The following is a 13,843-nucleotide window of genomic DNA, read 5'->3' as shown; positions in this document are numbered from 1 at the left end:
TTACTGCTTCTCGGAACCTGTGGTTGACATTTCTCATTTAAACTGTCTGGTGAGTGCGGCCGGGAGTGGGAAGAACACAAGGGAACTCCCCTTTCTTACTTGCTAAGCTTATGGATATTATAACCTGACATCTGTATCTGGTTTCCAGAAGGCTGTAGTCAACCCAGCAGAGAAACTGTCTCTTGTCCTCATCCGTGCCATGGTGACCGTCGGGTTCGCAAGGCTGGGGCCAGCAAAGGGAAGGCTTGGTGCACTTCCTCCATCCCCGCCCTGCAGGCCATGCCGGAAGTGGAGCTGCTAAGCAAGGAGGCATTTCTAACCTGGAAGCTTCTTTTTTTCTTGTGCTGGGGTGCCTGTCCCAGTAGCTACCCTGTACCAACCTGGCCCTACACCCAGATGGCAAGGAGGGTCCCTCTCCCCGCAAAAGGCGCTGCCTGGAGCCAGGAGCTTCCTGGCCCCAGAAAACCACCGGTGATAAATTATGCAACAGCACCTTTGTGCTGCTTCTCAGCCAGATGGGAGGTTTGCTTCCAGTCTTTTGTTTCCGGCAACTCCAATCCTCCCGGCTCTGGGCTCTGTACAGAGGTGAGGGGGGGAGCTCCCGTAGGCTGTGTCAGGGCTTGCAGTGAGTCTCAGCACAGCTTTCCCCAGCTGTGTCTCAAGCAGCACCCTTCCCCTCCTCACTCTAACCTGAATGAGCAGGGGAGCAGGACGCTAGGGAATCTTGCAGGCAATCCACTCAGCTGTGAGCGAGGATGCGAATGCCTACGTGCTGTGAAAGAAAGAAGTTTGCTCGGGAGGGCGTAAGAGGTGCCCAAGGGCACCGAGGATGTTTGCTTCTTGCTAAATCAAAAATGCAGAACAGAAAATGGAGTCAAATGACGGCCAGGAAGCTGCAAAATCAGCTCTTTTTAATGGCTACTCTGGGTTACGGTCAACTTTCTGCAGCCCCCCACCCCCAAACATCACATCACTGGCAGCAACTTAAACGGAAGACACAAAGAGACAACAGGGGTCAAACTTGGGGGTGGAGGAGCTGGGGGCTGCGGGGGTGGGTAGTGAGTCGTAGGCTTGAGACCCAAATCAATTATCCCTCCACGCTGACAGGATTCCTGATGGAAGACAGCAGTCACAAGGAAGGCAGCTTTGCGACAGCCCAGCCCCCAAATTGGGGCAATTACTACCTTATGAGCTCTGGGGCCTGACTCCTTTCCCAGGCCAGTGGGAGGGAGAGCTTGGAATTCTAAATTGTTCCAGCTACAAGAGACCGCGGCCAACACCTCTCACCCCGGGTCACAGCAACCTGAGGGTGAGATGCCTGGCTGCATCCCTGACCACCGGGCTTTTAACAGGGAAGCTCTGAGAAGAAAGCCCCACCTCCCAGGCCTCCTCCCAGGAGAACTAAGGCAGAGTGGGCCCCCTAGACTCACGATAGAGCCTAAGAGAACTCTTTTCTGAAGAGTGGACAGGAGGGAACTATGCTGAGGTTCATTGGGTTTTCAAGGGGGAAAAGAAGGGGGTAAATCTGAAAGAAAGAGAAAAAGAAAGATAGAAAGAAAGGAAGGAAGGAAGAAAGCAAGCAAGCAAGCAAAACCCAGCTAAAATGAATGAAAGGCCACATCTACATTTTAGCACATGACACTGTAGTATAATTATTTGTTTGCTCCGCTCCTGTAGCCCAAAGGTGAGAACCACCTCGAATCCATTTATAACAAACTAACATTTACACAGGCCTACAGTAACACAGCAGTTCTTAGACTCTGTGCAGAAGCTTTGAACATATTATTATTTCATTTAATTTTGAAAATATCCTCATGTGAAAAATGTATACCTACTCCATCCCTCCCCCCACTTAAAGCCAAGAGCCCAAAACTTTAGAGAAATTAAGTGTTTTGTACAGAGTCGCAAAGAAATGCCGAAGCCAAGATTCAAACCCAGGTCTGCCTGTGCTCCCTGATGTACGCAGTCATTAGATTAGTGCTTGATAAATGTGTGTTTGTGGAATGAATGAACAAATGAATGGCTGCAGAGCCCAGTTTAGGGAGTGTTCCTGGGTGTGCTGGGGAGAAAGAACCTGACGCTGTCAGCTCAAAGCTGGAAGGAGAAAGGCAAGCACAGGCGTTCATCAGAGCTATTTATAGGGCCAAACCCTGACTCTGCCAGCCAACTAGTCGGCATGAAGTCTTTCCTGGACACTGAATCCCACCAGGCTGAGAAGGGGAGAAGGGCTTCCGATGCTGAGGGTGAGATGGTAATCCAGACATAGTCTGGGGCCCAGACACCCCATGTTTAGGCAACTGCGACAAAACTTATGTGTCAAGGAATGTAGAGACTATGGCTGGAACAGGCTCACAGACCTAGTCAGCCAAGGACGTGGAACTGTCTCATAATTATGAGATGCATCCAATCATAAAAAAAGAGACAAGACTGCTTCTTAAAGTAGTCTCTGAAATTCTCCTCCTATTCAGGAAGCTCTTAGGATTGATTGTCTCTTCAAAGAAGCAACATAGCTAGTCTCTCCCATTTTCCTTCTTCTTAGGGATCAAGATTAGCAGTCAATCAGTAGAAAGATCGAGAAAGACTTGTAAGACATCCTGTCCTCTGTGACGACCTGTGTTCTCTGCTGGCCCAGAAGATGGACATGGCCAACATGCTATGTATCAGACACTGCCATACTCAGTTCCCTTGCACCTGTCATTCTTAATACCATGTGCCAGTCCCAAAGATGTTATCTGATAGTCAACAGGGGACAGAAGAGGAAATCCAAAATCAGTGACAAGCCAAGCATCTTTCACAAGTTCAGTAAGATCAAGGACAAGGTCAACCAAGCACCATGACAACACCAGATGGAAAAGAAACCAGTCCCAGCTCCACTCTTTCTTTCTTTCCTTCTTTCTTTCCTTTCTTTCTTTCTTTCTTTCTTTCTTTCTTTCTTTCTTTCTTTCTTCCTTCCTTCCTTCCTTTCTTTCCTTCTTTTTTTTTTCTTTCTCTCTCTTTCGTTCTGTCTTTTTAGGGCTGCACACCCTCACCATATGGAAGTTCCCAGGTCAGGGGTCGAATCAGAGCCACAGCTGCTGGCCTACACCACAGCCACAGCAATGCCAGATCTGAGCCTCGTCTGCAACCTACACCACAGTACATGGCAATGCTGGATCCTTAACCCACTGAGCGAGGCCAGGGATCAAACCTGAGTCCTCAAGGATACTAGCTGGGTTCGTTACTGCTGAGCCACTAAGGGAACTCCTCAGCTCTACTCTTTTGCAGAAGAGTACGACCCTCTATCTACCAAAGCACTTTTGGGCAGAATTTTCAACTTTTCACTTTCCTGGGATTTCCAAGATAAAGAGGGTGTCTATGCCTCAAATGGTTGTAGATTTGTCTGAGACCTCAGATCAACCCTTAGCAGGAAGATACCCAGGGCTTCCACCAGCAATCAAGTTTTCTTCCAAAAGTCTTTAAGATTGGAGAATTATATAGGCTCAAGCCAAACCCACAGACTCTAGGAAAAGCCCCAAGTACTAGCAGCATCCAAATAGGCACCTCAAATTTTAGTGCATCGAATTCATTCCTAGCCTAGGTCAAATCTGCCAATCTGATCTACTATGACACACCATCTGTCTTCTCCCTGAGCCTCTGAAATATAGTGTGGGATCCTTGTGGTGGTATTTTTGGTTGAGCAATTGCTCAGTCTCATTGGTGAACCATGAGTCTGTCCCCTCCAGGACTCTGAAGATGGCTCAGTATCAAGCCAGGCGAAGTTTAGATCTTGGTGCCACTGAGTTACCTTACGCACGCGCAAAGAAAGCCTCCCATGCTTAGAAGTTTCTATTAAATGTTTTGTCCTTAAAAAGAACCCAAAGAGTTACGAAGAGCCCTCCCATCTTTCTTCTGTAAAGCATTAAATATACACAATTTTCTATCCCGGTTCTCAATGCAGATGTAGTGTATGCAGTTTTGACAGCTCTGGAGCAATAAAATCCTCTTGGCCAGTCTCAACCCGGAACCTTCCAGCTCCTCTTTCCCTAGGGCAGAAAGCGACAATCTCCTTTCTGGCTTTGTTGGTATCCGTTTTAGTCCCTTTTTTTCAGTGCAGTGCCATTTCCCTTGATCTTTTTCAAAACTTCCTCCAGGGGGCCAAGAGGAAAGTTCCATCCCCTTCCCTTGCAGCCCGAAGGGGGAAAGCCCCCAAAAAGCATAGCTGTCCCTTTAAGGGGCCCATGTGGTGGGAAGAGCAGCTACATTCCTACCCCAGTAGGGCCGCTGTCCCGACACGCCAAAGAGGCTACAAATAACCTTCTAGGAGAGAGCCCGGGAGGGGGAGAGCGTAGTGCGCAGAGGAACGCGGGTCGGCCAGGCGACTCGGAGAGGAAGAGTTAAGAACTCGGTCGGGTTAGAGTGGGCATGGAAAAAGTCATTTAAAACCCACGGGTTGGTTAAATAACAGACGCGAGAACTCTGTTTTGGTTTGGGGAGGTAAACCAATCTTTAAAACAAGTGCTCAGGCATCTCTACGCCCTGCCAGGCAAGTTCCGAGATCTGCTCTATTTCCACACGAGTTCCCTTTACGTTAAAGAAAGAATCAGTGCAAAGCTGTGGTCTACAGACCCCTCCATTCCGAACCCCACAGCTTCATAGGGGCTACGGGGAGAATGGGAAGATTCGGATCTTCCCCGGCTGAACAGAGGTGTGTGAACAGGGTTGGGGTTCAAAGATCAAACTTCTTTGATCTTTGGGCACAAACTAGAGGCAGCTGCTAAATCACGGGCTGCCCCCATGGTCCTAGGCGGCTGCAGAGAAACAAGATTCCGCTGGAGCCGTAATCACACACAACAGTTGCGTACGGGCACCAAACAAGTTATTAATAAGGAGCAGATGAAGCAGCAGTCCTGCTGCCATCCCTCCAGCTCCCCAGAGGGCCACTGCGCGGGCCAGGAGGCTTCCTTCTCAGGTTCGGCGATACCCGCCCCCCTATCCCGGCCAAAACGGATCTGAGCGAGCCTTCCAGCAGTTTCTTCCGTATGTCCCTCCTCTGCCCCCTTTCCAACCCTGTCTCCCGCCCCCCTCCCCCGCCCCACGAAGGATCCAGGGCAGGGAGCTGATTGGTCGCAGCCAGGAGAGGGAACCCAAAACACCACTAAGTGGAGATGCTGCGAGTAAGCAGTGCCCAAAGACCCTCGGCCAGAGCATGGTCTGGAGTCCGAGGAGCCGTTCCTCGAGCCGATGGACCCCCGGAGCTCATGTATTCCGATTCCACTGGAGCTTCTCTCCGAAATCCGCCCGAGACCCCCCCTGGAAGGAGGGCTTTTAACAGTTTATGGTTTAGCGACCATCCTTCCCGGCCTCCCTTTCTTCGCATGCATTCATTCGCACCAAGGACACAGGGACCCTGTCTAAACCTCAAAGGGAAGCACCTCAGGCTCTTCAAAGAGCAGCGAGGGAAGGCGAGCGAGCGCCTACGATCTTCCCCCAGCCTGGCCCAGCCCCGAGCCCAGGGAGCTCCTCTGCCGCTGCCCGGTCTCGGACTGGAGGCGCTGGGGGAGCTCCCGGTCCCCTCCCCGGCATGCAATCTCCGGGCTTCTCTTTGGAGTGAGGGCGAGGGGTCTCAGGCCCTAGCCTGAACCATCCCGCTCTCGGGACGGTGGGTCCTGCAGCGGCCGGACCCGGGGACAAACTTTCCCGGCCGGCCGGTCGGCGAGGGCGCGGCGGCGCCCCTTACCGTGTGCGCAGAGCAGGGCGCCAAGCAGCAGCGCGCCCCACGACCGCCTCATGGTGCCGCGTCCGCCGCCGCCGGCGCTCCCTGCCGGCCTGGGGTCCCGCCGGCTCCCGCGGGACGGCGCGGCGGAGGGAGTCGGAGGTGGGTACCCGAAGGGAAGCGTCTGGGTCCACCGCGGCGGGCGCGCCCCTAAGTCGCCCTCCGGCCGCTGCTGCCTCCTCCAGTGCTGCCGGAGCCGAAGCCGCCCCACCAGGGGACCGGGAGGGGGTGTCCCAGGCCCGGCCGCCCCGCCCCCCGCGCCGCAGCCCCCGCCACCGCCACCGCGCCTGGTCCCGCCCCCAGCGCCGGCCCGTCCCCTTCCCGCCCTCGGCCCCCGCCCCCCGGTCCCTGGACCCCACCCGCCCGCGCCTCCAGCGCTGGCCCTGCTCCTCTTCAGGCCGCCCCCACATTCCTAGCTCTCGAGAGATGCCCCCTTACTGTCCCCATTGCTACCACTCGAAAGTCCTTAGCTTAAAAAAAATACTATCCTAGCGGCAACTCTTGGATCCCGCTCTCTAGCTCTATGCCAGAGAGGGGCACCCGGGCTGACCCTAGTCGTCTGGACGTGACCCCGGCCCCCCTACCGGCCCCAAGTCCAGACTTTATTGATGTCTCAGAATACACAAGACTGGCTAATGCATAATCCTCTCGGTCTTTATGGACATCAAACAAGGGACATCAGGGGGCCTGGAGTGCTGTATCTTAGCTAGAGTTCTCACCGTCAAAATTCCTCTTCTGAGATTTTCTTCTTGCTCCCCCCCTCCCCCCATGCCGTCTAGGCAGCGTTGTTCTGGGGCTAAATCATTCCACGAGCTCTCCTTTTCATTTACTCATTTCCTGAGGTGGTTGTCTGGGTCCTGTCGCCCCAGCTCAGACGTCCAGAATTGGCCCAGACGTAGTTCCTCCTCGCTGTCTTTGTCAGTCAGAGTCGTTAGCCTCTTCACCTTCTTTGACTTTCTGATCCTGCCGAGGAAGGAAGGGGGTAAGGAAGAAAGTCCTTACTTGCAGTTGTACTCTTGTCAGAGACCTCAGCCTCCTTCTAGCTTCAGTCTGTACAGCCTTCTAGCAAGATTTAACTTTTGAGTTAAATAACCTAAAGTTATAAATTCCTCTCTTGTCAGCCTTGTGGTCTCTGCCTCTCCCCAGTGCATATTAATAATGTGCATTAATTTTGTTACCACCTTCCATTTTCCAGGTTGAGTCTTGTCTTGCTACTTTTGTCCAAGTCCGCAACTTCCTCAGGGTCCTGTGAACCACTTTTCCCTCCAAGCTAGTATGCCGACGGTTCCTGGCTTTGGGTCATCTGCCATTTTGTTAAACCACTTTCTTCTCACTAGTAAAGAGAGTCAGGAAGACCCAAATGCCCTGTGTTCACCGGGGGGGTAAGTAATTTGGTATAGTGCAAAGAGGATATTAGGAGGTTTCTCCAATGGATTGGTTGCCATTTCATCTTTACAATTTTTCAAAGGCTTTCACTTCAACTTACCATCTTTGACCAAAGCTAACATTAACTTTGCAACAGCAACCAAAAAAAAAAAAAATGTGGTGTTAACTCCTTCTTAGCTGGTACTTCTCCATTATGTTCTGCCTGAAATTTTCAAGCAGATGAAATGTGGTTGAACTAACATCACCATGGTAACTAACAGGGAGGCATTTTCTGTGTGTGTAGTTCTTTCTGCTGACTGTAGGCGGCAGTGGAGTCAGGTCATGTTTATAGATCTTACTGCTAGGAAAGATGTCACCCTTCAAGGCCTATGTCATCGTAGCCTAAAATCCAAGGAGAAGATAATGAAAAAGTAAAGACTGATTCTCAGTCCCCTCTCCCAACAACGGTTTTGATGCAGGCTTCTTTGGTTTCAGGGTTTCAATAAATGTTGCTTACAAAGGGTCACTTTTCATCCTGTCGAGGAAGACTTTATGATTCTGGAGACCATGTATATTTTTTCCACATGAAGACTAAGGACATGTGGTATAATGAATACATTTTTCTCCCCAAATCCAAGACAAGCAGCCACCATACTTTCAATGTCAGGGGATTAAGAATCTATAAACAATTTCCACTCTGTATTCACAGGACAGGTTCCTTTCCAGAAGGCATGATTTGTGTTGTTTTTCTGGGATTGAGGAGGAACAGGGAGGCTGGCTGTCCCTGTCTGACTCAGGCCCAAGAGACTGCATTTTCTGTGTGCATCCCTCCTCCTCCACAGTTCAGCACAGTTCTGGTGCACAGAGCCATCCCTAGCTGCTGTGAGTCACTGGGAATATCAATGGGTAGAAGGGAACTTCGTGCATAGTCCCTGGCTGGGTCACCCCCTAGGGTGAGTTAAGTCTTGGCTGTCAGAAACTGCTCTTGTGCCAGGAGTGCTAAGCCATATTTATTTTTACCAGGCCTCTCAGACTTTCTTGTTTGGAGTGAAAGATCCTGAAAAGCATGCCAGAATGGGCTGTTTGTCTCCCTTTTATTGTCCTTTGGGACATTCCCCTAGAAAAGTTGTAGGGGGTTGCCAATTCCAGAGGGGTCTCAGAGACATTGGTTTCCGCAGAAACACCACCCGTTTCCCTCATCCTTCTAGGACAGACCAGGGCACTGAATTTCCAAGATCAGAATATTGTCCTGAATTAGACCATCACTAATGGCCTTTTTGAAGGGAATACAGGGAGTGCTACAGAAACAAGATAGAAATGGGCACGATTTTGATCCAGTTGGGTTGGTAGAGTCCTCTTGCAACCCAGGCATCATCAACCTGAATTTCTAAACATAACTCTTCTGAAAGAGAAAATGGCTTTCCATTTCACACTTAAAAACAGTGGTTCTCGATCAAGAGTGATTTTGCAGACATGGGACAATACCTGGAGACATTTTGGGGAGTGGGTATGACTGGCAAATAATGACTAGAGGCTAAGGATGCTGCTAAATATCCTACAATAAACAGGACATCCCTCCTCACAACAAAGAATTATCCAGCCCCAGATAGTAATAGTGCTGAGATTGAGGGACCCTGATTTAAACGATTAAGAACATGAGTCTGCAAAGAATTGCTCCATCTTCTCTGTAGAACCACTGTCTTGTAAAAATGGAGGGAAGGAGTTATTAAAGTTATAGAAGGGAAAACTAAAGAAAGCACAGCTAAAAGAGCTAAAGAGTCCTAGACCTATCTGCCTAGGTATACCTACTTCTCATATTTACTCACTTAGTAAAAGTAAGTATTTATTATGGGTATATTATGTGCCACGTACTGTAGTAACAGGGGTAGACAGATGCATTGGGTCCCCGGACCTTACAATCTGATGGTTGGGAAGGCTACATGTACGTAGAAGCATCAAAAGAATGATGTCACAAATGAATTTAAAGCTACAAAAGAGGAGTTACCTGGTGCTCAGTGGGTTGAGGATCCTGCATTGTCACTGCTGTGGCTCAAGTCACTGCTGTGGTGTAGGTTCGATTCCTGGCCCAGGAACTTCTGCGTGCCTCAGGTGCAGCCAAAAACAAACAAACAAAAAAGAAAAACAAGCTGCAAATGATAGGGAAAAGTACAAAAAAAGTACAGAATTCTATGAAATGACAGATGGTTTAGATTTGGGGGTTCAAGGCCCGAGAGAGACACTTAATACTTAAGCTGAGTGAGATTCATTAGGCTGGGAGTTCCCACTGTGATGCAGTGGATTGAGGATCTGGCATTGTTGCAGCTGTGGCGTAGGTTTCAGCTGCTGCTCAGATTAGATCCCTGGTCTGGGAACTTCTGTATTGCCATGGGTGCAGCTGAAAAAGGAAAAAAAAAAAAAAAAAGAAGGAAAAAAGGCTAAGAGTGGATGGGGCAAGTCTCCTAGGCCGAAGGAACCACATGTACAAAGGCCCTGAGCCAGAAGTCTATAGGATTTATCGAGAAATATCGCTAACTTTTAGCAATGGGTATGCTTTTATCTAGGTTCAGGGGCCTTTGTTTGGAGATCAGAAGAAAAAATGAAAGTATAAAGGAATAGTCTGATTTGCTTTTCTGTGCTTACTTTAATTGCAAACCCTCCACAACACCACTTCTAGGACCACCACTTTTCATGTTCCAGTTCAGCAGCAGCATTTGAGTCAAGATCTGGGTACCATGGCTGTTTCAGTTCCCTGGCCTAACCTGGGGCATGCCCTGAAAAGAGGGACTTCTTAGCATATTTTTTTTTATCTCCTGAAAGCTCAGTACACACCTGGCACATGTAAGTAGAGGCTTGGTAGCAAACTTCTCAGTACATTTTGCATATTTCAGCAGCAAAGACGAATTCAGAGTGGTGGACAAACCAAAGGATCAATGAAGAAATACTCTTCAGTAACAAACATGAATTAAGCATCTATGTAAATGGTCTGTTTTCACACATGCCCCTTTATAACTCACTTTCTACGCAGGAGCCACACTGACTTCTAAAAACCAGATCAGCTCATGTTATTACTGGGCTTAAAACCTTCCAATGGCTGCCTACTGTACTCAGAATAATATCCATACTTTTCATGTGTCCTTCAAAGTCTTCATGACCTGGCCTCTGCCTACCTCTTTGATGGCTTTTCCCCTTCCGCATTCTGCTCTAGCCACACTGGCTTGCTTTCAGCTCTGCAACATGCTATCATTGCCGCCCCCCCCTCCCTTTTTTCTTTGGCAGGAGCTATCTCTTAGAATGCTGTTCCCCCAGACTCTTCCATGGCTGGTTTCAACTCCGTGTCACAGCCTCAGAACTTACCCACCCACCCGCCCACATTTGCCTTGTTTTCATCCACGGCATTTACCCTATTTTTTTTAGGAGATTGAATAAAGTTTCATGGAAGTAGTGGCATTTTGCCGAGGTTTTATAGGCTGTATAAGAGTTTACTAGACAAAGATGTGGGAGAGGTACATTCTAGGTGGGGAGAAGTGCTTATGCCAAAGCAAGAGGGTATGAGAGAGCTCAGTATGTTTGGGGATAGCGTGTGGGAAAGTATGGCTAGAGTATTAACTGTGTAAGGAAGGGTGAATGGCAAAGTGGCTGGAAGAGTAGGTTTGCACAAGACTGTGAAGGAATATATATGTCTCCATGTTAATGAATTTTGCTTCATCCTAATAATGGTGAGTTAAGCAATGTTTTCAAAGTAAGAAAGCAATGTGGTTAAGTTTGAATTTTAGAGCAATAAACTCTTGTAACAATGTAGAGGATGGCTTGTAGGAGAAAGAAAATTGACAGTGGAGACTGCAGCTTTTTATCCTAAGATTCTAAAATGTGGGAATTTCCACAGTCTCAGTTTATTTAATGATTCTTAGTAGATTCCCTCTCATCCACCTGAACTAGTTCTCTTAGCTTGTCTACATGCAGGATTGTCTCTGTGTCTTTTGTTGAGTTAGTTGCTTTTTCCCTGGGTATTTAAGAAATGGTGACCTGTTACAGACAGTATTTAGATGTAGGGAGGAGTCATCAATGCTGATTGATTTTTCTTCCTTTTTTCCTTTGGCCGCGCCCATAGCACGCAAAAGTTCCTGGACCAGGGATCAAACCTGAACCACAACAGTGACAATGCCTGATCCCAGGGAACTCCTTTTTTTTTCTTTGATTTTTAAATCTCCTTCCCAATGATGCCTTGCCATTTGTTGGCCTTTTTATTTAATGAGTTTTTGTCATGAATTGGTTCCCATGAATCCTACGGATTGGATGGCTTTCATTTCTAGACTTTCAACCTAAAATGGGGGAAAAGTATAATTAACAGGCATTTATTCTGTGAATTACTATGCATGGTCCTAGAAATATAAAGACAAATGGAAACTCTTCCTTCCAGGAATTCACAGTCTAGTAGGAGAATTCAAATAGGTGTGTGTGTGTGTGTGTGTGTGTGTGTGTGTTTGTGTGTGTGGTCTTTTTAGGGCCCCATCCTTGGCATATGGAAGTTCCCAAGCTAAGGGTTGAATCAGAGCTATAGCTGCTGGCCTACGCCACAGCTACAGCAATGCTGGATCTTTAACCCACTGATGAAAAGCCAGGGATGGAACCGAGTCCTCATGGATACTAGTCAGGTTCATTACTGCTGAGCCACAGTGGGAACTCCATTTTTTGTTTGTTTTTAATAACATAAATGTTTATCAAGGTGCATACTCCAGGACAGAGGAGGCACAGCTAATTTTTGTGGGCTACCAAGAAAATTTTTTCCCTGGCAGTTTTCTTGTGGCACAGTGGGTTAAGGATCCAATGTTGTCACCGCAGAACCTCAGGTCAGTGCTGTGGCATGAGCTCCATTCCTGGTCCAGGAGTTTTCACATGCAGCAGGTGCAGCCAAAACAAAACAAAACAAACAAAACAAAAGCCCCAAACTAATAAAAAAAATTCTTCCCTTTTAAACTGTATAAAAGTATAATTCTCAACTCTTTTTTGCAGCATTTGAAAATATAACAAGGTGCAAGTCTGTAATTGTCTTTGAGCGCCAGTTCAAGTTAAACAATGTCCTCTTAACCACTTTCTCACATTAGCTATTCTTAAGTGTCCAAGAGTTTGTGAACATTTCTTTTTCCTTGTAAATTCTCCCAACACTCTGGACTGTTGATCTGTGGCAGTCTAAAATGATTTGTCTGTAAATAGCACTTTTAACTAAACATGTAAATCTCATACAGTGGCATCACACCTCGCTTCTGCTTTGTTCTTATGGAAGATAAGTCTTTTAAGAAGAGCCTAGTAGCTCAGCATGAATTTCATGACCTGCATTTCTTAGTAGCTACTTTGCCTTTAGCATCTTTCTGCTTGATGAGTTGATAAAAGCTTGTCCTAGTTTCTTGAACCTGTTTTGTAGCAATAATTCAGACTGCGTTTTTCTTTCCCTATTGTTTCCTTGAGGTTTAAATCTTTTTGGTACATTTATGTTTGCTTTTCTGTAGTTTTCAATTCCAGGGAGGATTTTCTTCCCTATCAATTTCTTCAAAGGTCCTCTGCAGAGCCAGAGATGTCTATTAATTTTTTCTTTATAATTAGGAATTGTAATCTGATAAATTGATGTCTCAATGTATCCTCTCTTGTATTTTTCCTATTGTTTTGAGTTCAATGTTTCCATTCCTTATGCTGTGGTACTGACTGACACATCTCTTGCCCTCTCCGTTTTGATCAATTTCATATCACTTGCTTAGTTTCAGGATTGTGAGTTGATTTCTGATTTACCTCTTTACCCGGATGGTTATTTGCTTATGTAAAATTCTCAGAAGTATGTAATGGTAATTTAAGAACCCAAAAAGCCCATCTAAATTGAAGGCTGAAAAAAAATTTTTTTTCTTTCCTTAACACTCAGCAGGGACACAGAAATACATGTGATGTGAGCAATTCTTGTGTGTATTTTCCCTTTTAAGACCCAATATTGCGTATGTTTCACCAAAAAACTTCCTCTGCCACGGACAGGTTGCCAAAACCTATTCATGTAATAAATGGCAGAAGAGAAATCTAAAAGTAATGCCTTCTTCTTTTGGGAGAAACAAACGCTATCTGGAAGGTCATCACTTCTGCTTAAAAAACATTTTAAAGATTTTTCAAACCACGCATTGTTTGTTTTCAGGTTAAAATATATGCCTATTACAGAAAAATTTAAGACTGCAGAAAAGTATAAGAAGAAAAATATAAACAGTAATTCCACCACCAGTAAAAGGCTACCTGCTATTTCTGTGCAGCCCCAAATTTTCTTGAAGACTTAGCCAAGCGACCACCTGTCCTTTTCTAAGTGTTCCTCCTCAACAGAGTGTTTAGGACATTAAGAGTGAAAGACTGACTTTAAATATAAGGGCCCTTGGGATTTTTATGGAAGGGCTGGAGTTTAGGAAAAACCTACAAATTGCTCCAGAGATGACATCTTGTTCTTATTTAGCTTTCTTTGAGTCATTAACAGTCGGGCGCCACTGGTGCTGAAACTTATCATTATTATAACCGCAAATGGGTTAATGCCCAAACAAAGCTATATTCTTGGGGCTGGTTCTCAGCTCTACCACACAGACCCCAACAGCAGCACCTTCCAAGTCCCAGGATAATGCTCCACAAATAAGAGGATGTCAAATGTTCAGCCAGGACTCAAAATTCTCTTCTTTTATCTGGGAGCTCCCAGTTGCTGGCAGGGCAGAG

At 47.0% G+C, this 13,843-nt stretch overlaps 1 protein-coding gene across 6 annotated transcripts in view; it reads right to left on the bottom strand.

Annotated features, from left to right (window-relative positions):
- The window catches only part of LRP4 (LDL receptor related protein 4), a 57,093-nt gene extending 51,137 nt beyond the window's left edge, over positions 1-5,956 (bottom strand). For all 6 annotated transcript variants that reach the window (XR_014836993.1, XR_014836992.1, XM_085011206.1 and 3 more), the window contains exon 1: positions 5,717-5,956. Coding sequence is in view for 2 of the 6 variants with exons in the window: in XM_085011206.1 (XP_084867332.1) it covers positions 5,717-5,768 (52 nt within the window). In the remaining 4 variants the exon portion in view is untranslated. The remainder of the gene's footprint in view (positions 1-5,716) is intronic.
- Between the last annotated feature and the right edge of the window lie 7,887 nt (positions 5,957-13,843).

This window comes from Sus scrofa, chromosome 2 (genome assembly GCF_054392235.1).
Source record: "Sus scrofa isolate SSC_HxYL_T2T_F1_AM1 chromosome 2, Sscrofa_HxYL_maternal_Yorkshire_Landrace_v2.0, whole genome shotgun sequence".
NCBI lineage: Eukaryota > Metazoa > Chordata > Mammalia > Artiodactyla > Suidae > Sus > Sus scrofa.
Note: the sequence above shows the minus strand (reverse complement) of the source record. Positions and strands in the feature narration are given on the sequence as shown.